The following is a 27,538-nucleotide window of genomic DNA, read 5'->3' as shown; positions in this document are numbered from 1 at the left end:
AACGTATAACAGACCATATACAAGCCAAACCTTGATGGATCCAAATCTGGTCAAAAAAAAGGAAGGTGAAACCCAATGGATTCTTCAAATGGATCCCTCAAAAAGTTCAATGCTCAAGACTTTGTCGTATATTAAAAGTACAGAGATTTGGGGTCACTAATGACAATCCATGTCTCTAAAAGATGTGTCATTGTGGTATTAACATCCATAAAGAGCAGAGCTCGTGGTCACGGACTCTACGTGATGACACATTGGGGCACATTTACTGACCCGGTCCTGTCGCAATCCAGCGGCGTGTTCTCCGACGAGGATTCGGGTCTTCCGGCGATTCACTAAGGTCGTGCACTCGATGTCCACCAGGTGTCGCTGCTGCGCCGAGGTCCGCCTGAGTTCACCAACCTATTCACATTTTTTTTTTTAAATACCGCGGTTTTTCCGAATCCGTCGGGTTTTCCGATCAGCCACGCCCCCGTTTTTCGTTGCGTGAAACCCAACGCAGATGCGACTAAATCTGATCGCGTGCACCAAAAACCCGGGGCAATTCGGCGCAAAATGATACAATTTGGAAAAAATGTGAATTGGACCCTTAGTAAATGTGCCCCAATGGGTTACAGACTCTCAGTTAGGGCCAACAACTTATGGTTACAGTTTCTCATTGAGAGTAAGCTTATGACGGCAATACCAGAGTTCTTACAGGTTCTTGGATCAACTCCCAGTTCAAGTGAAGGTTGGGTACCCTGAAAAGCCCCCCCAAAGAAAGCCCAAAAATAGCAGTGAATCCAATTCTTCTGAGCCCTGACAAAGCCTGCAGTGCTCCTTCCAACTGTTCTCTTTAGATAGTAGTCCCAAGGTGGCCACAGTATGGGTTACAATATGACAGGATCATAGTTAAACAATCTACAGGATCACAGAATTTACAAGTATTTCTGTCCTATATCCGTATATACATAATCTGTATGTACATGTATGTCACTGTATCTGTACCATATCCGCTAAAATATGATGGGCCGGCTGATGGAGGGCTGACTATTGGCTGGCTGACAAAATGCACCTCTGGTTCTGGTGCCTATGGATAGTGCACATTTATACGGGAGCATACAGTGCAGAACTGTATACAGCACGTATGCAACATGTATTTTAAACATTCCAATAGACTTCTATGGCACATACAGAATGGAAATACTGGAGAAAACAGGGAAATATGCTAATTTGTTTTCCAGGGTGGTGGCGTAGTGGTTAGCATTATAGCCTTGCAGCGCTGAAGATCTGGGTTCAAGTCCCAGGGTCAACATCTGCAAAGAAATTGTATGTTCTCTCCGTGTTTGCGTGGGTTTCCTCCGGGTCCTCCGGTTTCCTCCCACACTCCAAAACATACTGGTAGGTTGATTAGATTGTGAGCCCCATTGGAGACAGGGACCAATTTGGCAAGTTCTGTGCAGCGCTGCGTAATCTGTGTGCGCTATATAGATAAAGGAATTATTATTATTTATTGGGGCACATTTACGGCTTGCACAGGTATTTAAGATGTGTCTCTGCTGGGATTTTGTCGCACGTGACCCTTTTATGGCGCAGCAGCGCCGGATTCCATGCGACACAATTTAGGGGGCGTGTCATCCGACGGTCCGACTGATTCAGACCAAGCACAGGATTTAACTTTCCAATTGTGTTGCATGCCCTATGTTTAAAATGCACCACAATAAAGGTGGTGACCTTACCTGAGCGGGAAGAGACACATTCATGATTTCTAGTGCACAATATAGACGGACAATGCACAATTCTGTGAACTTCGGTGACCCTGTAAGTAAATGTGCCCCAATGCCTCTTTTTGCTACCTTAACCCCTTCCCGACATTTGACGTAATAGTACTGCATCGCGGGAGGTGCGTTCCCGCAAAATGCAGTACTATTACGTCAAACTTCTGGCGCCGGCTCCTGAACGGAGCCGGCGCCAGAAGCTGCGGGTGTCGGCTATATATTATAGCCGACACCCGCCTCTAACACCCGCGATCGGAGATTTCTCCGATCGCGGGTGTTAACCCCTAACACGCCGCGGTCGCGCTGACCGCGGCGTGTTAGAGGCATTTAAAAAGTATTTGATGTCAATCGGACCCCCCCGCGGCACTTACCGGGGGGGTCCGCAGCTCCGATCGCAGCCCCGGGACTGCCGGTGCCCGGGGCTGCGCGATCTTCCTCCCGGTGCCGGGTCCCTGCCTCCTGGCAGGACCCGGCTGTAAGACACTGGGCATGCGCAGCATGCTCAGTGTCTTACATTACACAGTGCAATACATCTGTATTGCACTGTGTAACCTGTAAAATAGCTTGAACAAGTGATCAGAAGATCACTTGTTCAAGCTAATATGTAAGTTACTGTAAAAAAAAGTTAAAACAATAAATAAAGTTTTTTTAAATAAAAATAAATAATAAAAGAAAGTGAAAGTCCCCCCAAACACCACATTTCCCTGTACAAAAGTAATAAAGTATAAAAAACACTAAATCACAAAAAAACCTCACTTATTTGGTATCGCCGCGTCCGTAACAATCTGTACAATAAATCCTAATCATAATTGGACCCGCTCGGTGAACATGGTAGAAAAAAAACCCCAAAAACTTGCCAAAAATTAAAACTTTTTATCAAATTGCTTTACAAAAAATGTTCTAAAAAGTGATCCGAAAAAGTTACAAGCACCAAAATGATACTACTGAAAAGAACAACTTGTCACGCAAAAAATAAGCTTACAACCAGCTCCGTAAACCAAAAAATACTAAAGTTATGCTGCTATAAAAATGACAATACTAAAACAAATGCAATTTTTTCTATTCTAGTTTTCCTTCAATAAAATTGGACAAATATAAAATAAACTATATAAATGAGGTATCACCGTAATCGTAGTGATCCGTAGAATAAAGATAATATATTATTATTATGCTACAGTGAACACCCCCCAAAAAAAATGCTAAAAATCCAAAACAAGAATTGATGATTTTATTTTCCTCTACATATAAAGAGTTAATAAAATTGCTTCAATAAACTAAAAACCCACTAAAATGAAGGTTTTTTTTACAGTGCATCTCGTCTCGCAAAAAATAAACCCTTATTTGTTTAAATTGCTTAAAAAATAAATAAAGATTGTATAGCCTATTCCCAACGCGCGTTGTCATAGAACGGTGCGGTGGGTAGTGACTTGCTCACACGGTACAGACACCATGATCGGGGCAAGATGGCGGCTGATCCTGACGGCCATCCATCCTGCCCCATGGACCAGAATGGTTCCGTCCCCCCCACACCCCCAGTTCACGATCCCTGCTATTGGCTCATCAATTCAGACGAGCCAATAGCAGCGAATTTACTTATGACGTCAGTAATTCCGATCACCATGTCTGTAGACACGGTGATCGGGGCAGGGTGGCGGCTGTTCCTGACTGCCACCAATTGTGCCTTGTGCTCCAGAAGGGTTTTGCTGCCCCCCTCTGTCCATGTTTGCCGCTATTGGCTGGTCGATTTGGTCCAGCCAAAATCAGCAATATTCGTCACAATGGGCATCGCTAGGGTGAATAAGAGCAACACTTGGTGATAATTTCCCTACGGAAAACGAAGATATGGTACAAAAGTGCTGGCTGTGCACATTGTACAGATTACGCTGTACAACTCTTACGAGCTGTTCCAATGTGCAGGTCCTGCCGTATCATTTCTCCGTTTTCAAGAGGAAGGTATTAGGAAACTAATATTGGGACAAGAAGGACGGGGCCCCAGTACCTCTGGTTTAAATGTTCCTGTGTTTTGCCAGGACAGCATTTTCCCGGTGAATTCTGCTGCTTCTAATTGTAGGACTCAATAAAGAGTCTGTTCCAAAAGAGGAGTTCGGATGGACACTACATACTAAGGATGGACACCATATACTAAGGATGGACACTATATACTAAGGATGGACACTATATACTAAGAGACCTGCGACACCTCCAGAGTGACAAAAGTTTAGTTGGTCCCTTGGTATCATCTACCTCCTTATACGCAACACATTCACAATTCACGCCCAACCTGTTGTGAATTCATTTAGGTAAAATGAATAATTGTAACAACTGTTAGGTCCCGTTGCTCCCTATAACCCTCCATTATTTCATAAGGGGCGCCACATAACGGGCACCACATAACGGGCACTGAACTCTCCCGAAATAATTGCAATTTCCATCTTGGACTCCATTGCACATCATATTTGGAAACCACCTATATGTTCAAAATGCTCATTTCACCACGTGTATTACCCTACACCACATATTACACCTTGCTATATTCCCCAAGGGGTGTACATTCAACAATTAGGGTCACTTTTCGGGTTTTCCTCTGTTTTGGTACCACTACGGCTCTCCAAATGTATCCTGACACATATGAAGGATTTCTGTCAAATTTGGCCACTAAAAGACAAACATCCCTCTTTTCCTCTACTGTGCGCCCATAAAGCATTTTATATGCACATGTGGGGTACTTCTACACTCGGGAGAAATAGTTTTACACCTTTTTTGGGGTTATTTAATATATTATCCCTTGTGGCTTACAAAAATTAGGGGTAAAGTGACATTTATAGGAAAATTTTCACCTTTTTAATGATTAGGGCCTAATTGGATCATTCACCTGTAGGGGCAAATACATATATTACACATTGCAAAATTCTCTAAGGGGTGTGCATTCAAAAATTAGGGTCACTTTTCGGATTCTTATCTGTTTTATACCGCTAGGGTTCTCCAAATGCATGTCAAACATTTCTGTCAAATTTGGCTTATAAAAGGCAAACATCCCCCTTCCCTTTTACTGTGCGCCCATACAACATTTTATATACACATGTGGGGTACTTCTACACTCGAGAGAAATAGGTCTACACATTTTGGGGGGTTATTACATATTTTTATCCCTTGTGGCTATAAAAAATTAGGGGTACAACGACCTTTATAAGAAAATTTTCACCCTTTTCCTATTTAAGTCCTAATTAACTCAAACAACTTTATGGACAAATACACATATTATACCTTGCTAAATTCTCTAAGGAGTGTGCTTTCCAAAATGGTGATACTTGTTGGGGTCCCGCTCTGTTTTGGTACCACTACAGCTCTCTAAATGCATCCTGACATATGTAAAGGATGTCTGTCAAATTTGGCTTCTAAAAGGCCAACGCCCCTCTTTCCCTTCTGAGCTTCACTGCGTACCCATACAACATTTTATTTGCATGTGTGGGGCAATTTTATACTCGGGAGAAATGCTAGTACACATTTTTTGGGGTTGTTTTATCTTTAATGCCTTATGGGATACAAAAAATAGCCGTAAAAGTGACTTTTTTGGGTAAATGTTCATATTTTTCCTTTTTGGGACCTAATTGAAACAAACACCTGTAGGGGAAAATACACATATTACACCTTGCTAAATTCTCCAAAGGGTGCACTTTCCAAAATGGTGACACTTGTTGGGGTTCCCCTCTGTTTTGGTACCACTAGGGCTCTCCAAATGCATCCTGACACTTGTAAAGGATGATTGTCATATCTGGCTTCTAAAAGACCAACGGCCCTCTTTCCCTTCTGAGCCCCACTGTGTACCCATACAACACTTTATATGCAAAAGTGGTGCAGTTCTGTGCTTAGGAGAAATAGTTTTACACATTTATGGGGGTTGTTTCATCTTTTATCCCTTGTGGCTTACAAAAATTTGGGGTAAAAGTGACTTTTTTGAGAAAATTTTCACCTTTTTTCCCTTTTGGGGCCTAATTGAATCAAACAACTATTGGGGCAACTACACAAATTACACCTTGCTAAACTCTCCAAGGGGTGTACTTTCCAAAATGGTGTCTCTTGTTGGGGCTTTCCTCTGTTTTGGTACCATTATGGCTTTCCAAATGCATCCTGACACATGAAAACTTTTTCAGCCATATTTGCCCTGCAAAAACGAAACAATGCTCTTTCCCTTCCAAGTGCCCCCCTGTGCCCGTGCAGCAGGGTACAGTGACAAAATGGGTATTTGCATACTCAGGAAGAATTGCCCCCAACATTGTAAAATGCATTTTCCTTTTTAACCCATTGTGAAGGTGCAAATTTTAGTGTTCAATGAATCTATTGTAAGATAAAATTACATTTCTGTAATTTCACTTTCATTTATCTTTCACCCTCATGAAACGCTCATAGGGTTAACAAAATTCCCAAAGGTTGTTTTGAATATTTTGAGGGGTGTAGTTTCTGAAATGGTGTCATTTGTGGGGGTTTTCTGTCATGTAGGCCTTATAAAGTCACTTCTAACTAAATTGACCCTCCAAAAGTAGGTTTTGATGATTTTCATGAAAATCTGAAAAATTGCACCTAAAGTTATAAGCCTCCTAACATCCTAAAAAAAGGAAAAGATGTTTGAAAAATGATGCCAAGTTAAAGCAGACATATGGAAAATGTTAGTTATCAAGTTATTTTAGTGATATGACCAACTTTTCAAAAAGTAGAAACTTTTGAATTTGGAAAACATTGTTTTTTTCAAAAATTTTGCCAAATTTCCATTTATTTCATAAATAAATACTAAATATATTGATTAAATTTCTCAACCAGCATGAAGTACAATGTGTCATGAAAAAACAATCTCAAAATCAACTGCATATGTTAAAGCGTTCCAAAGTTATAACCACTTAAATAGACACATGTCAGATTTAAAAAAATGGGCCGTGTCAGGAAGGTGAAAAGTGGCTTCAGCGTTAAGGGGTTAAACCCTAAACTTTCTGTTATGAGAATTTTTACTTCACGATCCTTGTCAATAACCTCTCACTATCAATACAAAATTTGGTGTCAGGGCTCGGGGTCAGTGAACCCCCTGGACCACCGCGGACGATGACACAAGCCGACATCTGGGACCGAAATCTAAGTGGCACCCGGTCTTCACCAGAGCCCGCCGCAAAGCAGGATGGTCTTGCTGCGGCGTGGTACCACCAGGTTGTTCCACAGGAGGGACTTGTCCGTGGTGGCAGCCAAGGTCGAGGTACAGGAACGCCAGGCAATCTCAAAGTGGGAGACAGGCAGGAGGTCAGGACAGGCGGCAATGATGCGGGAACTTGGACATACAATGAACGCACATGGGAAGCTTTCTTAAAGGCTAGGAGCGCAAAGATCCGACAGGGGTTGCTGGGAGAAGCCGGCTTTTAAGGAAAACCGCAAGTGGGAGCGGGGAAGTGCGCGCTGGCCAGTCGGAACGGTAGCAGGAACACGGAGAGGTGAGTGATTTAGGAGCCGCCACGGAGAGGGGCATGGGTGTGTCTGCGATCCAAGACGTGTATCGCAGGGACACCCATGTCATTAGGTGAGTAGTTGGCGGTGGTGTTCCACCTTGCTCAGCTCGGATAGGGGATTAATACCACAGAGATTACCCAGATAGAAATGAGTAGGGACCTCACTCTGTTTCATTAGATTTGTACATAATTTTAGAGTAGGAAATGAAAATCACATGAATAAATAAGTTCAAAAAGAACTTTCCAACGACTCTGACCTTAGGTCTCCGTATATTTGGCTGCCTACATTATATTTCAATTTCCACAAACAAATGTTCTCTAATAAAGGAACTGATCCATCCTGTGCTTTTCTCTGAAACATTCTCATGTTTCCTAACAAGATAAGTGTAAAATCTGCCCTGGGATACAAAATTCTGTTAAATATTCTGTGCGAAAAGCAGAACAGATTTCAGTGGGTGTTGTGGGATCTATACGGAACAAATCCTGCAAACAAATACAAAGCATTAACTCTTATATTTCATTTTTTCCAAGATTTTTTCCAGGGGCTTCTACCTATACCAGTGATGGCGAACTTTTTAGAGACCGAGTGCCCAAACTACAACCAAAATCCAGTTAATTACCGTCAAGTGCCAACACGGCATTTTAAGCAGTAACTTATTGCTGCTTGTTCTTCCACATCTTTCAATCGTACCGGCCCCTGAGGACACCAATACAGTTGAAAGAAGAAGGGTAAATTCAGACTATCATTGTAGCTTCTCTCCAAGGTCTCTCTGTACAGGAAGAATGGTGGGTCCAGCAGATGTGCTTCAAAGATAATGCAGTTTTGTCAATACCTTCTCACTTTTCCAAACAGCCGATGAAGTGTCGCTTAAGTTGCCAGGGACTGCAGGAAGATTTGGTCCTATTTGGTGAACTCTGTGCTGGAGCAATGGCCTGAGTGCCCACAGAAATGGCTCCCAGTGCCACCTCTGGCACCCGTGCCATAGGTTTGCCACCACTGACCTATACGATACCACAAGGGGAAGAAAATCTGGTATTCACGGTTAGAAATTTACTATAATGTGAGTTCTATATGATAGAAGATTCTACATACAGAATGTCACATATCAATAGTACAGGAGCCACTAATTAATCTTACCATATCTTAATAAATTAAGTAAAAATTGGAAAACAATCTTATTATAGAAAAAGCCATCTTTTTCCAGATCTCCCCCAACCCCCTACGGCTCACAAATCCCTTCTAAAATGTGTCTGTGTGTAAATTAGTTATCAGCTTACAGAGAGATCAGGTTACAGTGCTCCCTATAGAAATCAATGTAGACCAAACCTTTCTTTTAAAATTGTGCCTCTGGCTGCTACTACACCAAAAGTCATTCATAGATCTGAGCTTGCCGCTTAATCTTTACACCCCTCCCGTTTATTTGCATAGTTGCGGACAACACTAAGACAATATTAGTTAAGGAAATGAAAACCTGGTTGCAACACAAAGAGTTGTATAGATGTGGTTCTGAGCCCTGCAAGATATGTAATTTCGTTGCACCACGTCAAACATTCATGAACTCTGACAAAACAATGACCTTTAGCTACAAAGAGTAAATCAATTGTAATAGAGACCATGGCGATGATATAGTTGAAGGAGGAGTATAAAAAGAATTGAGGACATTTAAGGTTATGAAGAAAACTAAAATTTGAAAAATATCAAGTGTAATAAATTATTTAATTGCTTTCCATGCAAGTTCTATAAAACACCTGGCCTTGGTCCGTGGCCAAGAATTGTAGGGGAAAAAAAAACAATCCTGCCCATTCCCCATTCCCTGCAGCAGTCCTATCTTCTTCTGATGCCATAACACCATGGCTTCCTGGCAGTGCACAGCTGAAGAGGGAGGGACTGCTGCGGAGGAACAGGAAATCCATTGGTGGGTTCCTTGCGGGGATTCTGCAGGTAAAGGACATTAAGGGGCTTATTTTACTAAGGGGATGTACTTTTGTTGGACTTTCCAACGTTTTCGGGTTTGCGCTGCTGTGACAGGTATTTAACAGGGGATTGTGTAGCACGCGATCGAATTGTGGCGCAGCGGCACTGGCTTTCACGCAACAGAAATCGGGGGGTGGGCCATCGGATAATCCAATGTATTCGGACTAGGCGAGGGATTTAACTTTCAAAGATCAAGCACTTACATGCACCAGGAAGAAGAATGTGAACTCTGTCGAACCTGAGCGGGGAAGGGAAACATGCAGGATATGGGGCGCACGATCTTAGTGAATCCCGGCACAGTGCATGATCGTCAGACAGTGCACTTTCTGTGAACTCCTCCGGACGGGTAAGTAAATGTGCCCCAATAAGGCGGGTTGCTGCTGACAGGGGGTATTGTAAGAAAGGGCTGCAGGAATGGGCAACTGCAGCAAAGTGGGTGTTGTAGTGGAAAGAGGGGTTGCAGAAAATGGGCATTATATAGCATGGATCAAGTAACGGAGGGTATTTGTGGGGTGGGTAAATACAGGGTAAGGGTGGGGCACACAAACTTACATATTTGGCAGATCCCCCTACCACGGATCCCTGGAAAAAATGCTTGTGTTACAAAAAGGTTGGGAACCCCTACCATAGAGTGCATTCCATTGAAAAAATAAGAAATGCATCTTGAGGTGGGGCTGGTTACGTTTACTTCTTCATTCATTATCTCGTCAAAATTTTTAGCTTAGGAAATCCCTTTAAGAGGAAGCTTCAACTGAATGATTGAACACAAAAAAGTTTCCTGCTATTCACTTACTGATGCATTCGAGCTCGGCTAAATGGAGCTGTGTAACAATCTGTCTCTTCGAGATCCGGAAGGGCCTCCTTGTCAAGCTTCATTGGGTTTCTAGGCAGCCAGCTTTTCAGTTGCCTCATATTCCTCTGCAAGCTAAGAGAAAGAAATGTTTTATCACAACATATTTCAGCAGATTTGACCTTGCCCTGAGAGTCATAAAATAACATTTGGATCTTGGAAACTCAATGCAAGTTACTCCAATAGACAAGATATGAAACCCCCTCTTCTTCGCAACGAAAAACAAGCCAAAGAACACCAATTCCATTATTTACAAGTCTGAAATATAAAAAAGCCTTGAAGGGAAAGGAATCACATTCTACAACTGATACGTGGTACCAAATGCTAATAAAATGGATTTGTACTTATCTCTCTGGAGATAGTTAGGATAGAATTAAAGGGGTACAACACAAGGACATAATGCTCAATGCAGGTGGCTCTGTGTTGCAGTAGTAACCGATGCTATTACTACAGCTTGGTCTCCCATGTAGAGTGAATGGAATCGGCAGCCATACTTACATCTTCTGACCGCAACAGAGGCAAAGAACCAACTGCTTCTTAGTCTATGTCCATGTTTTTTTGTAGCACCAAACAGCTGATCGGCACTAGTGGTTGGTTGTCCACTCCTCACCGATAAACTGTTAAGGTTTCTTAAGAAAGGGCCCTTTAATAAGGTATCCTAAGAAGGTAACCTAAGAATGGGCCATAATTAATTATTTCTGGCCCACCACTTTTGGGGTATACAGTCTCTTTGCTGTAAAGATTGGTGAGGAGATGTGTCCAACCTTACCTCTCCTTCAATTTGGTAAAAGGGGGCCTCCAGGAACACTTTTGGTGGCCAGGGCCCCGCTCTTACTCCCATTTTGTGATGTTACTGATGGTCTACCTTGCCATTAATGGTGGGAGATAACCAAACCTGCTATGGCCAATCCATGGTTTCCTTGGACTATATGAAGTCAATACACTTGATATTACAAGTGGCTTCCTGTCAACTGAAGAGACTATGGACTGGTGGTAGCAGGTCCTGTGAACCCTTGACTCTACCAACTACATGCAGATGCTGAAGACTGAAAGTAACGCAACAGGATAAGTCCACTTTCTTTTTGTCCACTTCCTGCCCTGAATTCCAAGAAAACCCACTTGAGAATTAAAGCTCTATATGCTTAAAAGGCCAGACAGAACAGACAAAACAAAGGGAAGAAAACTTTAAATTTTTTTACTAAAGTGCTTAAACAAATGCTGCAGTGTTACCTCCGGTAACGCTATCTAACACTGCGGCGGAATACAATGCTGCCTCTTCCCCGCTCCATAGGTCGGTGGTGACTACCACGCCCCAACCCCGCCCCCTCATGAATACATCGGACCGCTTGGCGAGCGGTCTGACGTTTACATTGTAGTTCGCTGCAGTGTTAGATAGCGTTATCGGAGGTTTCCGGTAACGCTATCCTTCAAACACTGCGGCGTTTGTTTAAGCACTAGGAGCTGCTTACTTTAGTAAGCAGCTCGTAGTGTCCAGTTTATGGGTGACAGGTCCTCTTTAAACCAGGAATTAGTTTCTTTTACAGACTAGTATTTGACTAGCTGTGGTCTAAATTGTATCCTTTCTTTGCATGCTTTGACTTACCAGGAAAGCCACCAATAGGTGGCAGTGCTGACACAGCTTTCTATCTTTGCAGGATATCAGTTGGAGCTGTGTCTTTCCAAGAAAATTAATACACATATCTGGTCATAAAATCAATTCATAAAATCTACTACTTTTATGTTAATAGCTACTTTTAGTAGAGCCGAGGTTTATAGATGATGTTAATAAATTATTTAGCGGAGTCTATGGTTACAGAGAGGGAAGGGAAATACACTGAGAATCCCAAAAAAATATGCATTTAGCAATAAAGTTTTATTTATGTGGACAGTACAAGATAATAAAACAATTTACAGTTCTGCAGTATTTTATGTTATACAGTTCCCAAGTGATGCCATGAAGGAGAAAAAATGGTTGGACATTATTCTCCTGAAGGTCCCCTACCATGTAAGGTCCTAGTGGCTGATTGTCCATAAGGAACCATGTGACCTCAAATGGCTTAAAAAGTCATTAGAGATTCTTAAACGGGTCGTTCCAAGTATACAATGAGGGTGTTTGGATGTCATATGTCTTCAGAATCACCCCAAATTGTGATGGAGATCAAGAAGTCCGAAAGAAGGGAGTAGAGAGATGATGGGACACACACAAAGTAGTTTTTATTAACATTGGGGCACTTGGCTGCTTGTTGACTCTCCATACTCCTGATCGTTTTGGATAAGGGTTAAAGGTCATTTGTGAGAATGTAACATGGTTTTCTATTTTCAGTCATTTCTAGCTAGGTTGCCTGGTTTCCATTTCAAAGCTGATGCCCATTTCTTGGATTGAACAGACTTCACGGGGCACCCAGTGAGATATATAGGGAGGGGTCAAAAGTCCCAAGACACCTCCTTTTTCATTAACGAAAAAGAAAATTACACATCCTAATATCCCAGCAAGTAATGGGCGTGGCCTATCTTTTTGGCTCTCCCTAGAACATGGCTGTCATCTTTTCATGGTCGGCAACTACTGAATCGATATTGAGCTATTAGAAGTTGCCCTTCAGGTTTGGTGATGCGGTTGTGTGTTGTACATGTATTGTACCAGCCAAAGAAATCCACATGTACACAAACGTGAAATGATATATTCACAGAACATGCGCAATAACGGTAAGCAGGAGTACATGAAGGTTACATGCAGAGTGCGGGCGACCACAGATGCATGAGGGGTACTGTGCACAGGAATTCAGTGCTCTCCATACTAATGTGAAGTCATATCTGAATCCCTGTATAAAAATTGGGAAATATGATCCGTGTCTCTGAGGCATTTTACCATCCGTCCCTTGATGGTCTTTAGGTGGGCCATCATCTAGTCATCACCTTGTGATCTACACCAATGAGAAGAACTTAGTGGATCTGTAATTCACCTTAATAGGGTTGGATGCCGGTCGTTGTACAGTTGGTTGGCCAAGAGTGGTGCCGTGCAGTACCTAAAGTGGCCACTATTATATAATTTTACTAGGGTACAAGATGCTAATTGGGTAAACCATTTAGTATTCACCCTGGTAAAGTTTGTGTAAATCCTGAGGGACTGGCAGGTCATTTTACCCACTGGCAGCAGGACTCAAGACTTCCTGTGATGTCCCATGCCCTGCTGAGGTTTGGCAGATGGAGGAGGGTGTTCAAATATTATCACCCTGTGTGGTAGGAGGGGCATGCCAAGGACATCCACAAGCCCTTCCAAACTTTGATATGATAGTGTTTTTAATGAAGGTGACATGAAGACAATAATGACTGCAAGGCCAACTCTATCCGTCGGAAGCCAGCAGGACACAGGACCCTAACACGAATTCCAAGACGTTGAGTGTTCTACTGCATGACCGGTAGGGGTGTAACCAGGGTCATAATTGTTCTAAGGGGCCACCAGATAAAATTATTCTGAAATCCCAACTTTCAGGCTCCAAATTGGGGGGGGGGTTCTCCCCTGATTCTCTGGGGCACATTTTTGGAGCTGAGCCTTGATGGTCCTCTGGTTCTCTGCTGGGCCAGTCCGATACCCAAATGCCACACCTGCCATTAAGCTGATAGCTCACAAAGCATGTACACAATCCAAAGTGTCCAAAACACTTTGGGGAGACTCATTATGGCTTCATATGAATCTCCCTCTCCCAGACAGTTTGGGCTTTTTGGGGGCATAGAACGGGTAGGGAGCAGGGTGGATGGAGGCCTGGCCAGGGTGTGAATGCCTAGCCCGTCACATTTACTATAGTCTTAGGAGGAGTTCTGGCAGAGACTAGAGCAAGAAACTCTGCCGGTTCAAATCTGGTCTACAGGTCAGAACGGGCGGAGTTTGCGCCCTATTTACTAAAGTTAAAAGAGGGTCATGTAGGACACTTAATAAGCTATGCAGAGGTTTCCCGACAAGACAACATGACCCCGCCCCCAAGTTAGGCCTTATCCACAAGATTGGGTCAAAGTTCCTATTCGGTGGGGGTCTCAATGATGAGACCCCCACAGACCATGAGAAGGAGGGGTCTGATGTACCACCATTAGACCCCTTGTTGCCCCCCGAGATTAGCGGAGAAGCCGGTCACACATTACACAAACAATATCAGTTATTCTGACAAAATAGACAATCCCTTTAAGTGATTTCTACCATCAAAATCAAGTAAGATATACCAGGGGCACTTATTCAGAGATCCAGGCACCGCAACTGGGGTAATCTTCTTATTTTTGTTATTCATGGCCTCCTTCCTTCTACAATCATATTTTTAAATTATGCTAATGAGTCTAAAGGGCTCCTGGGGATCTTACCAGAACCTCTCCATGCTGTAGCTTCACAGGCTGTTGCACTGTTCAGGAGCAATTTACCCCTCCCACTGTGGGCTGAAACTCCCCCCGCTGCCATGAGATTACATCAGGCAGAGAGAGCAAATGGGGGGGACGGGCAGTGTAATAATCTGTGTGGCTACAGCACAGAGGGGCTCCGGTAACACCCCCAAGAGCCCTTCAGGCTAAGCAGCATAATTTTAAAAGTTGATTTAAGAAGGAAGGAGGTCAAGGATAACAGATATAAGAAGATTACCACAGTCATGGTGCCTGGACCTATGAGTAATGTCCCTGGTATATCATGCTTGGTTTTGATCATAGATTTTCTTTAAAGGTCCCACATTCTTTGATGGGAATTCTGGGAAGGGGATTTCCTCTATCTATCCATTCATCCATCCATCCATCCATCCATCTATCTCATATCTATCTATCTATCTATCTATCTATTTGTCTGTCTATCTATCTCATATCTATCTATCCTTCTATCCATCTATCTATCCATCCATCCATCTATCTATCTATCTATCTATCTACCTGTCTGTCTATCTCATATCTATCTATCTCATATCTATCCATCCATCCATCCATCCATCTATCCATCTATCTTTCTATCTATCCATCTATCCATCCATCTATCCATCCATCTATCCATCTATATATCTATCTATCTATCTATCTATCTATCTATCTATCTATCTCATATCTATCTATTTATCTATCTCATATCTATCTATCTATCTATCTATCTATCTATCTATCTATCTATCTATCTGTCTATCTATCTATCTATCTATCTATCTATCTCATATCTATCTATTTATCTATCTCATATCTATCTATCTATCTATCTATCTATCTATCTATCTATCTATCTATCTCATATCTATCTATTTATCTATCTCATATCTATCTATCTCATATCTATCTATCTATCTATCTATCTATCTATCTATATATCTATCTATCTATCTATCTATCTATCTATCTATCTATCTATCTGTCTATCTATCTCATATCTATCTATCTCATATCTATCTATCTATCTATCTATCTATCTATCTCATATCTATCTCATATCTATCTATCTATCTATCTATCTATCTGTCTATCTATCTATCTATCTATCTATCTATCTATCTCATATCTATCTATCTCATATCTATCTATCTCATATCTATCTATCTCATATCTATCTATCTATCTATCTATCTATATATCTATCTATCTATCTATCTATCTATCTATCTATCTATCCCATATCTATCTATCTATCTATCTATCTATCTATCTATCTATCTATCTATCTATCTATCTCATATCTATCTCATATCTATCTATCTTTCTCATATCTATCTATCTATCTATCTAGATAACTCCAAGGAAGAGGCAGCACTCCAGGTTTAATGTAAAGTAAATGTTGATTCTTTTATTCCATGATGAGACATTTTGGTGTTTCCACCTTTTATCAGGCATCTATATAGATGGAAAGATGTGAATTATAAGGCTGGAACTAACTTGTTATCCCTTAAAAGGACAAGACCTAAAAGCTGGAATCAGGTTTCTTCCATTACACGCTACACAATAACATTGTTCATGTACAGAACGTTATAATTTCACAAGGCCTAAAGAATCGCCAAATGTTTTCTGCACCCCCTGAAAAAAAAATCTCATTAAAATTAGTGGGTTATTGGGTAAACAAATGCTTGGATGTATGGTATCCATGATCCAGATATTTAGGTTAATGCGATTTACAAGCCGGATTTTGCATTCTAGGATTGGCTAAGGTAAGCAGGCACAAGCAGAACTGGGTAAATGCTGGCAGCAGTTGTGAATTCATACATTCGCCCTATGTCCCAAGGATCTAAGCCATGGACATGACTCCTTTAAGTAGATTGAATATTTGGAGTGCGGTTCATTTAAAGGGTCAGGACATAAGGTAAATAGCTTGGGATCAATCATGAGTCGCTGATCTACTGTACCAAGAATGAATAAAGGATGTGCAAAAATATCAATTATGTGCAAAATATTGGATATAATTAATTTTTATCGACGTCACCACTCGATTTGTCAAATTTAGATTTCCAAAACTTCATAGAAATTATTTCTTCTTAAAAAATCCATCCTAGAACGCACCAGAAATGGATATGAATGCCTCCTATTGAGCAGTTTGCACAACTCCCTCCCTTCCAAGGTCAAGACTGGATGATAATGGTCATTGATCATTTGGGATAATTGGTAATTATCGATCTTCTGTCCCATTTTTCCCCATTCTATAACTAAAGAATCAGATTTTGATAGCTTGTAGCCACCACCAGGGGGAGCTCTCTGCATTTGAATTAATCTATTAGTAGTTGATGTATAAACATGTAAATATATAAGCAAACCACTTCCCCCTAGTGGTGGCTGTAGGTATAAAACTTTTACATGTTAACAGGATTTAGGTGAAATATCAAATAAAATTTATGGACAACCCCTTTAATTTAAACAAGAATGTTCCTATTCAATAACAGCAAGCAGCGATTGTGCATACTATTGCAAAATTGTTATTAAAAAAGGCTTATCTTAAAGGGGTTGCCAGATGATTGACAATTATGACCTAAGCACAGAATGGGTAGTTAGTTACTCTTTTTTTTTGGTTAGGACCTGTAAAGGTACAGTGGGGGTCCCATGCATTCCAGTCCTGCAAGTAAATTGCATCTCTAGCCTATGGGGCTGATAACAACACTTGTGCCATAGAGAATGTGGGGGTAATTGGTGAGCATTTGCAACTGTTGCTATGTTCCAATGAGGGCTATGAGACCTCTTGGGGTGTGGCATGGGCATTTGCTACATCAAAAGTCTATAGGAGTTAAAGGGATTGGCCAACCCCTTTAAACAGTCATACCACATATTGGGTATCTCAGACCTGTTGCTTGCGTATCATTCATGCATGTACATTTCATCTCTTATCATCCTGAATGACAAGACTACTTCTGTCTGTGCCATAGAGAATGAATGGAAGGTTACCGCGCATGCGCGCCTGTTGCTTCATTCAAATGGGAGACATGGAACCTCTAGATATCAGACAATTACTAATTATCTTAGGTACCCTGGATTGAGGGGGGTTGTTCTGTCCAAAGTATATGAGACTTAAACAGTCACATATTCTATAAGCGAGACCACCACAGACAGGGGTCTCATACCCCCAACTGGAGTGATAGCCATGCATATACATTGTGTCTGTAGTCTATGGTACTGACAAGATAAACTGAGCAAATGGCAATTCTTGTTTTTTGCCATAGAAAATCAATGAATAATTGGCGCGCATGCGCAAATGTTACAAGGGGCATATGACTTAATTTTGTATCATATTTTGTCCCTTCTGCTGCTCTTTTCAAAGTCTATGGGACTCAAACTACTCAAATACTGTAGTGCTGCACTCAGGGTTGCAATGCCCATGAGGCGAGTTGAGTCTCTTGCCTCAGGCCGCAGCACCTGTGGCATGGTGGGTGGGGCAGCATCAGGGGCGCCGTCGCCTACTACAAAGCAGGACCTGGTTCTTAAAAATAGTGTATCTTCACACCCAATGGATGTGAAACACTGCACAGAGAACCCACTAATTACTACTACTACTGGAAGGGGCAGAGGGGGCGCCATTCTATATCTCGCCTCAGGCGGCAGAGAGTTTAGGTTCCTAGATGTAAAGCGGCACGTGGCACCGAATCTGTCCTATAAATGAAACCTATTGCATGAAATAAAGCCTTCATCTCGTCCCAGAGGGAACGTCGCTTTATTCATTCAGAGGTACGGCAGATAGCTCAGTTATCAAATCTCAGGGGCGCAGTTCCTCTGCATCTGGAAATAATGGAAGGAGATTAAATCTCTACAGAACGGGTGAATCGCTATCACTTCCATATCCAGAATGAAGTGTCACAGTGCGGCGGCGTATCGCATAGACGTATCTATCTCTGGTATCAATTCACAACTGCTGTAAGGGATCCAGGGTATTTGGCGGAATAAAGAAACTGCATCACCCACCAACCTGCCCATGGTTTTGCTCCTCCAGTCAGTGTAATAACATTTTTTCCTGTAAGAATAGTTAGAGTCATGTGATCAGATGAGAATATAATGGTTTTCTCTCGTTAGGTCCTGTTATTATATGACAGATATTATTACATACATTATATCACTCACCAGCTCCTTGTACAATGTAACCACAGAAATACATGGACTGTATATAATAGTCTGTATCCGCATGGACCCCATTCCTGCTACCCTATAGAAGACAATGGCCTCGTAGCACATGTGACTTGTCCAATACTGAACCTGTTGTCTAATATGGACTGTGGGGGGATTCTGCAGATGACACCTTGTATGATCATTTTGAAGTGAACCTGTAAGATGAGTCATGTCTGCTGCCCTACCCAAAACCCAAATGTGGTGGAGGAAGAATATCTCATCTCTGTAATATATAGGTCCATGTGACCTGGAGCATTAGTTCAGAGTAAATCTTGACAGGACTCCTAAGAGAGACAGTGAGAGTTCTGATTACCCGCCCACACACAGTGATTGACAGTGAGAGTCCTGATTACCCGCCCACACACAGTGATTGACAGTAAGAGTCCTGATTACCCCGCCCACACACAGTGATTGACAGTGAGAATCCTGATTACCCTGCCCACACACAGTGATTGACAGTGAGAGTTCTGATTACCCCGCCCACACACAGTGATTGACAGTGAGAATCCTGATTACCCTGCCCACACACAGTGATTGGCAGTGAGAGTCCTGATTACACCGCCCACACACAGTGATTGGCAGTGAGAGTCCTGATTACCCCGCCCACACACAGTGATTGACAGGGAGAGTCCTGATTACCCCGCCCACACACAGTGATTGACAGTGAGCATCCTGAATACCCCGCCCACACACATTGATTGGCAGTGAGAGTCCTGATTACCCCACCCACACACATTGATTGGCAGTGAGAGTCCTGATTACCCCGCCCACACATAGTGATTGACAGTGAGAGTCCTGATTACCCCGCCCACACACAGTGATTGGCAGTGAGAGTCCTGATTACACCGCCCACACACAGTGATTGGCAGTGAGAGTCCTGATTACCCCGCCCACACACAGTGATTGACAGTGAGCATCCTGAATACCCCGCCCACACACATTGATTGGCAGTGAGAGTCCTGATTACCCCACCCACACACATTGATTGGCAGTGAGAGTCCTGATTACCCCACCCACACACAGTGATTGACAGTGAGTCCTGATTACCCCGCCCACACACACACAGTGATTGACAGTGAGAGTCCTGATTACCCCACCCATATGGTTCCCAATTAGGGTAATAAGGACTCACTGTCTATCCTCGAAGTCCTGCCAGGATTTACTCTGCTTTTTTATCCTCAAATCATATAACTCTACTAATCTATTGTTGCCGAGGGATTTTTATGTAAGTAAAAGTTACCTCTTCCCACAAATTAGTGAATAGCTATCTGATTTGTGAGTGTTTGGGGATCCTTACAGATAGATGTGACCAGTCGTGCATGTTCATTGCTGCTTTTTTCATCTGTGCGATGCGGCAGTAAACATGCACAACCCGCAGCTCCATTTATTTTATTCCAATCATTCAAAGAAAATTCTGAAGGTTGGACAACCCCTTTAAGACACAATAAGACAATATTTCCATTGTACACACTCAAAACGACCATTAATTGCTGCATGTGATTTTTTTTTTGTACACTCAATGGATTAACCATTTCCTAACCCATTGTTTAATATGACAGCAGACAGAGGTGCAGCTGGAGAACAGTAGTGGGCGCACACACAAAACTGACATGTATACACAGAGAGCGAAGGGTTAAAATAGCAAATAAAAAACACAAATTAAGAGGGTCTCTGTGTGGAGTAGAGATCGTACTTGTATGTACTGCACTATGAGGGTTTTGCTTTGAATTTGAAACTTTTTGAAAACTGAACTAAGGAAAAGGAATCATCAATCCAGTATACCGTACTGTACATTAGTAATCATGTAGACAGTCACTACATTTCATCAGGCACCAGACACTACACTTCTTGTATATGCTGGACAGCTCACATGTAGCTATTGTACTGCTACACCTGCACTGACCACAAGGGGGCAAATGTGGACCAAGCCTCACCATATACTCCTGCAGTAACTGATCCGGAAATGTGACTAATAACACAGCGGTGACATCTACAGGAACCAATATAATACATTTACTAAGGGACACATACAATCTATCCAAGCACGGGTGTTATATCACTGTGTGTATTACCCCTGTACTGTGACATCACTATGTGTATTATCCCTGTACTGTGACATCACTATGTGTATTATCCCTGTACTGTGACATCACTGTGTGTATTATCCCTGTACTGTGACATCACTGTGTGTATTATCCCTGTACTGTGACATCACTATGTGTATTATCCCTGTACTGTGACATCACTATGTGTATTATCCCTGTACTGTGACATCACTGTGTGTATTATCCCTGTACTGTGACATCACTGTGTGTATTATCCCTGTACTGTGACATCACTGTGTGTATTATCTCTGTACTGTGACATCACTGTGTGTATTATCCCTGTACTGTGACATCACTGTGTGTATTATCCCTGTACTGTGACATCACTGTGTGTATTACCCCTGTACTGTGACATCACTATGTGTATTATCCCTGTACTGTGACATCACTATGTGTATTATCCCTGTACTGTGACATCACTGTGTGTATTATGTCTGTACTGTGACATCACTGTGTGTATTATCCCCTGTACTGTGACATCACTGTGTGTATTACCCCTGTACTGTGACATCACTGTGTGTATTATCCTTGTACTGTGACATCACTGTGTGTATTATCCCTGTACTGTGACATCACTGTGTGTATTATCTCTGTAGTGTGACATCACTGTGTGTATTATTCCTGTACTGTGACATTACTGTATGTATTATCCCTGCACTGTGACATCACTGTGTGTATTATCCCTGTACTGTGACATCACTGTGTGTATTATCTCTGTACTGTGACATCACTGTGTGTATTATCCCTGTACTGTGACATTACTGTATGTATTATCCCTGCACTGTGACATCACTGTGTGTATTATCCCTGTACTGTGACATCACTGTGTGTATTATCCCTGTACTGTGACATCACTGTGTGTATTATCCCTGTACTGTGACATCGCTGTGTGTATTATCCCTGTACTGTGACATCGCTGTGTGTATTATCCCTGTACTGTGACATCGCTGTGTGTATTATCCCTGTACTGTGACATCACTGTGTGTATTATCCCTGTACTGTGACATCGCTGTGTGTATTATCCCTGTACTGTGACATCACTGTGTGTATTATCCCTGTACTGTGACATCACTGTGTGTATTATCCCTCTACTGTGAAATCATTGTGTGTATTATCTCTGTACTGTGACATTACTGTGTGTATTATCCCTCTACTGTGAAATCATTGTGTGTATTATCTCTGTACTGTGACATCACTGTGTGTATTATCCCTGTACTATGACATCACTGTGTGTATTATCCCTGTACTGTGACATCACTGTGTATATTATCCCTGTACTGTGACATCACTGTGTATTATCTCTGTAGTGAGACATCACTGTGTGCATTATCCCTGTATTGTGACATCACTGTGTGTATTATCCTGTACTGTGACATCACTGTGTGTATTACCCCTGTACTGTGACATCACTGTGTGTATTATCCCTGTACTGTGACATCACTGTGTGTATTATGCCTGTACTGTGACATCACTGTGTGTATTATCCCTGTACTGTGACATCACTGCGTGTATTATCCCAGTACTCTGACATCACTGTGTGTATTTTCCCTGTACTGTGACATCACTGTGTGTATTTTCCCTGTACTGTGACATCACTGTGTGTATTATCCATGTACTCTGACATCACTGTGTGTATTATGTCTGTACTGTGACATCACTGCGTGTATTATCCCAGTACTCTGACATCACTGCGTGTATTATCCCTGTACTGTGACATCACTGTGTGTATTTTCCCTGTACTGTGACATCACTGTATATTATCCCTGTACTGTGACATCTCTGTGTGTATTATCCCTGTACTGTGACATCACTGTGTGTATTTTCCCTGTACTGTGACATCACTGTGTGTATTATCTCTGTACTGTGACATCACTGTGTGTATTATCCCTGTACTGTGACATCACTGTGTGTATTATCCCTGTACTGTGACATCACTGTGTGTATTATCTCTGTACTGTGACATCACTGTGTGTATTATCCCTGTCCTGTGACATCACTGTGTGTATTATCTCTGTACTGTGACATCACTGTGTGTATTATCTCTGTACTGTGACATCACTGTGTGTATTATCCCTGTACTGTGACATCACTGTGTGTATTATCCCTGTACTGTGACATCACTGTGTGTATTACCCCTGTACTGTGACATCACTGTGTGTATTACCCCTGTACTGTGACATCACTGTGTGTATTATGCCTGTACTGTGACATCACTGTGTGTATTATGCCTGTACTGTGACATCACTGTGTGTATTGTCCCTGTACTGTGACATCACTGCGTGTATTATCCCAGTACTCTGACATCACTGTGTGTATAATCTCTGTACTGTGACATCACTGTGTGTATTATCCCTGTACTGTGACATTACTGTGTGCATTTTATCTGTACTGTGACATCGCTGTGTGTATTATCCCTGTACTGTGACATCACTGTGTGTATTATCCTTGTACTGTGACATCGCTGTGTGTATTATCCCTGTACGGTGACATCACTGTGTGTATTATCCGTGTACTGTGACATCACTGTGTGTATTATCCCTGTACTGTGACATCACTGTGTGTATTATCCCTGTACTGTGACATCACTGTGTGTATTATCCCTGTACTGTGACATCACTGTGTATATTATCCCTGTACTATGACATCACTGTGTGTATTATCCCTGTACTATGACATCACTGTGTGTATTATCCCTGTACTGTGACATCACTGTGTATTATCTCTGTAGTGAGACATCACTGTGTGCATTATCCCTGTATTGTGACATCACTGTGTGTATTATCCTGTACTGTGACATCACTGTGTGTATTACCCCTGTACTGTGACATCACTGTGTGTATTATCCCTGTACTGTGACATCACTGTGTGTATTATGCCTGTACTGTGACATCACTGTGTGTATTATCCCTGTACTGTGACATCACTGTGTGTATTGTCCCTGTACTGTGACATCACTGCGTGTATTATCCCAGTACTCTGACATCACTGTGTGTATTTTCCCTGTACTGTGACATCACTGTATATTATCCCTGTACTGTGACATCTCTGTGTGTATTATCCCTGTACTGTGACATCACTGTGTGTATTATCCCTGTACTGTGACATCACTGTGTGTATTATCTCTGTACTGTGACATCACTGTGTGTATTTTCCCTGTACTGTGACATCACTGTGTGTATTATCCCTGTACTGTGATATCACTGTGTGTATTATCCCTGTACTGTGACATCACTGTGTGTATTACCCCTGTACTGTGACATCGCTGTGTGTATTATCCCTGTACTGTGACATCGCTGTGTGTATTATCCCTGTACTGTGACATCACTGTGTGTATTATCCCTGTACTGTGACATCACTGTGTGTATTATCCCTCTACTGTGAAATCATTGTGTGTATTATCTCTGTACTGTGACATTACTGTGTGTATTATCCCTCTACTGTGAAATCATTGTGTGTATTATCTCTGTACTGTGACATCACTGTGTGTTTTATCCCTGTACTATGACATCACTGTGTGTATTATCCCTGTACTGTGACATCACTGTGTATATTATCCCTGTACTGTGACATCACGGTGTATTATCTCTGTAGTGAGACATCACTGTGTGCATTATCCCTGTATTGTGACATCACTGTGTGTATTATCCTGTACTGTGACATCACTGTGTGTATTACCCCTGTACTGTGACATCACTGTGTGTATTATCCCTGTACTGTGACATCACTGTGTGTATTATCCCTGTACTGTGACATCACTGTGTGTATTGTCCCTGTACTGTGACATCACTGCGTGTATTATCCCAGTACTCTGACATCACTGTGTGTATTTTCCCTGTACTGTGACATCACTGTGTGTATTTTCCCTGTACTGTGACATCACTGTGTGTATTATCCATGTACTGTGACATCACTGTGTGTATTATGTCTGTACTGTGACATCACTGCGTGTATTATCCCAGTACTCTGACATCACTGTGTGTATTATCCCTGTACTGTGACATCACTGTGTGTATTTTCCCTGTACTGTGACATCACTGTATATTATCCCTGTACTGTGACATCTCTGTGTGTATTATCCCTGTACTGTGACATCACTGTGTGTATTATCCCTGTACTGTGACATCACTGTGTGTATTTTCCCTGTACTGTGACATCACTGTGTGTATTATCTCTGTACTGTGACATCACTGTGTGTATTATCCCTGTACTGTGACATCACTGTGTGTATTATCCCTGTACTGTGACATCACTGTGTGTATTATCTCTGTACTGTGACATCACTGTGTGTATTATCCCTGTCCTGTGACATCACTGTGTGTATTATGCCTGTACTGTGACATCACTGTGTGTATTATCCCTGTACTGTGACATCACTGTGTGTATTGTCCCTGTACTGTGACATCACTGCGTGTATTATCCCAGTACTCTGACATCACTGTGTGTATTTTCCCTGTACTGTGACATCACTGTATATTATCCCTGTACTGTGACATCTCTGTGTGTATTATCCCTGTACTGTGACATCACTGTGTGTATTATCCCTGTACTGTGACATCACTGTGTGTATTATCTCTGTACTGTGACATCACTGTGTGTATTTTCCCTGTACTGTGACATCACTGTGTGTATTATCCCTGTACTGTGACATCACTGTGTGTATTATCCCTGTACTGTGACATCACTGTGTGTATTACCCCTGTACTGTGACATCACTGTGTGTATTATCCCTGTACTGTGACATCACTGTGTGTATTATGCCTGTACTGTGACATCACTGTGTGTATTATCCCTGTACTGTGACATCACTGTGTGTATTGTCCCTGTACTGAGACATCACTGCGTGTATTATCCCAGTACTCTGACATCACTGTGTGTATAATCTCTGTACTGTGACATCACTGTGTGTATTATCCCTGTACTGTGACATTACTGTATGTATTATCCCTGCACTGTGACATCACTGTGTGTATTATCCCTGTACTGTGACATCACTGTGTGTATTATCCCTGTACTGTGACATCACTGTGTGCATTTTATCTGTACTGTGACATCACTGTGTGTATTATCCCTGTACTGTGACATCACTGTGTGTATTATCCCTGTACTGTGACATCACTGTGTGCATTTTATCTGTACTGTGACATCGCTGTGTGTATTATCCCTGTACGGTGACATCACTGTGTGTATTATCCCTGTACTGTGACATCGCTGTGTGTATTATCCCTGTACGGTGACATCACTGTGTGTATTATCCCTGTACTGTGACATCGCTGTGTGTATTATCCCTGTACTGTGACATCACTGTGTGTATTATCCCTGTACTGTGACATCACTGTGTGTATTATCCCTGTACTGTGACATCACTGTGTGTATTATCCCTGTACTATGACATCACTGTGTGTATTATCCCTGTACTGTGACATCACAGTGTATATTATCACTGTACTGTGACATCACTGTGTATTATCTCTGTAGTGAGACATCACTGTGTGCAATATCCCTGTATTGTGACATCACTGTGTGTATTATCCTGTACTGTGACATCACTGTGTGTATTACCCCTGTACTGTGACATCACTGTGTGTATTATCCCTGTACTGTGACATCACTGTGTGTATTATCCCTGTACTGTGACATCACTGTGTGTATTATCCCTGTACTGTGACATCACTGCGTGTATTATCCCAGTACTCTGACATCACTGTGTGTATTTTCCCTGAACTGTGACATCACTGTGTGTATTTTCCCTGTACTGTGACATCACTGTATATTATCCCTGTACTGTGACATCTCTGTGTGTATTATCCCTGTACTGTGACATAACTGTGTGTATTATCCCTGTACTGTGACATCACTGTGTGTATTATCCCTGTACTGTGACATCACTGTGTGTATTTTCCCTGTACTGTGACATCACTGTGTGTATTATCCATGTACTGTGACATCACTGTGTGTATTATGTCTGTACTGTGACATCACTGCGTGTATTATCCCAGTACTCTGACATCACTGTGTGTATTATCCCTGTACTGTGACATCACTGTGTGTATTATGCTGTACTGTGACATCACTGTGTGTATTTTCCCTGTACTGTGACATCACTGTATAGTATCCCTGTACTGTGACATCTCTGTGTGTATTATCCCTGCACTGTGACATCACTGTGTGTATTATCCCTGTACTGTGACATCACTATGTGTATTATCCCTGTACTGTGACATCACTGTGTGTATTATCTCTGTACTGTGACATCACTGTGTGTATTATCCCAGTACTCTGACATCACTGTGTGTATTATCCCAGTACTCTGACATCACTGTGTGTATTATCCCTGTACTGTGACATCACTGTGTGTATTTTCCCTGTACTGTGACATCACTGTATATTATCCCTGTACTGTGACATCTCTGTGTGTATTATCCCTGCACTGTGACATCACTGTGTGTATTATCCCTGTACTGTGACATCACTGTGTGTATTATCCCTGTACTGTGACATCACTGTGTGTATTATCCCTGTACTGTGACATCACTGTGTGTATTGTCCCTGTACTGTGACATCACTGCGTGTACTATCCCTGTACTGTGACATCACTGCGTGTATTATCCCTGTACTGTAACATCACTGCGTGTATTATCCCTGTACTCTGACATCACTGTGTGTATTTTCCCTGTACTGTGACATCACTGTGTGTATTATCCATGTACTGTGACATCACTGTGTGTATTATGTCTGTACTGTGACATCACTGCGTGTATTATCCCAGTACTCTGACATCACTGTGTGTA

The 27,538-nt window shown here is 42.0% G+C and overlaps 1 protein-coding gene across 3 annotated transcripts in view; it reads right to left on the bottom strand.

The window, feature by feature from the left end:
* Window positions 1–27,538, bottom strand: part of ANO3 (anoctamin 3) — a 246,029-nt gene that overhangs the window by 87,404 nt on the left and 131,087 nt on the right. For 2 of the 3 annotated variants that reach the window (XM_072118543.1, XM_072118545.1), the window contains exons 7-8: window positions 18,449–18,493; window positions 10,009–10,140 (exon numbers count right to left, since the gene is read on the bottom strand). In XM_072118543.1, coding sequence (XP_071974644.1) covers window positions 10,009–10,140; window positions 18,449–18,493 — 177 coding nt within the window. The remainder of the gene's footprint in view (window positions 1–10,008; window positions 10,141–18,448; window positions 18,494–27,538) is intronic. The other variant, XM_072118544.1, reaches the window with a different exon arrangement.

Source organism: Engystomops pustulosus, chromosome 7 (assembly GCF_040894005.1).
Source record: "Engystomops pustulosus chromosome 7, aEngPut4.maternal, whole genome shotgun sequence".
In the NCBI taxonomy this organism is placed as follows: domain Eukaryota; kingdom Metazoa; phylum Chordata; class Amphibia; order Anura; family Leptodactylidae; genus Engystomops; species Engystomops pustulosus.
The sequence above is the reverse complement of the archived record's forward strand: the minus strand, read 5'-3'. Positions and strand labels throughout refer to the sequence as shown.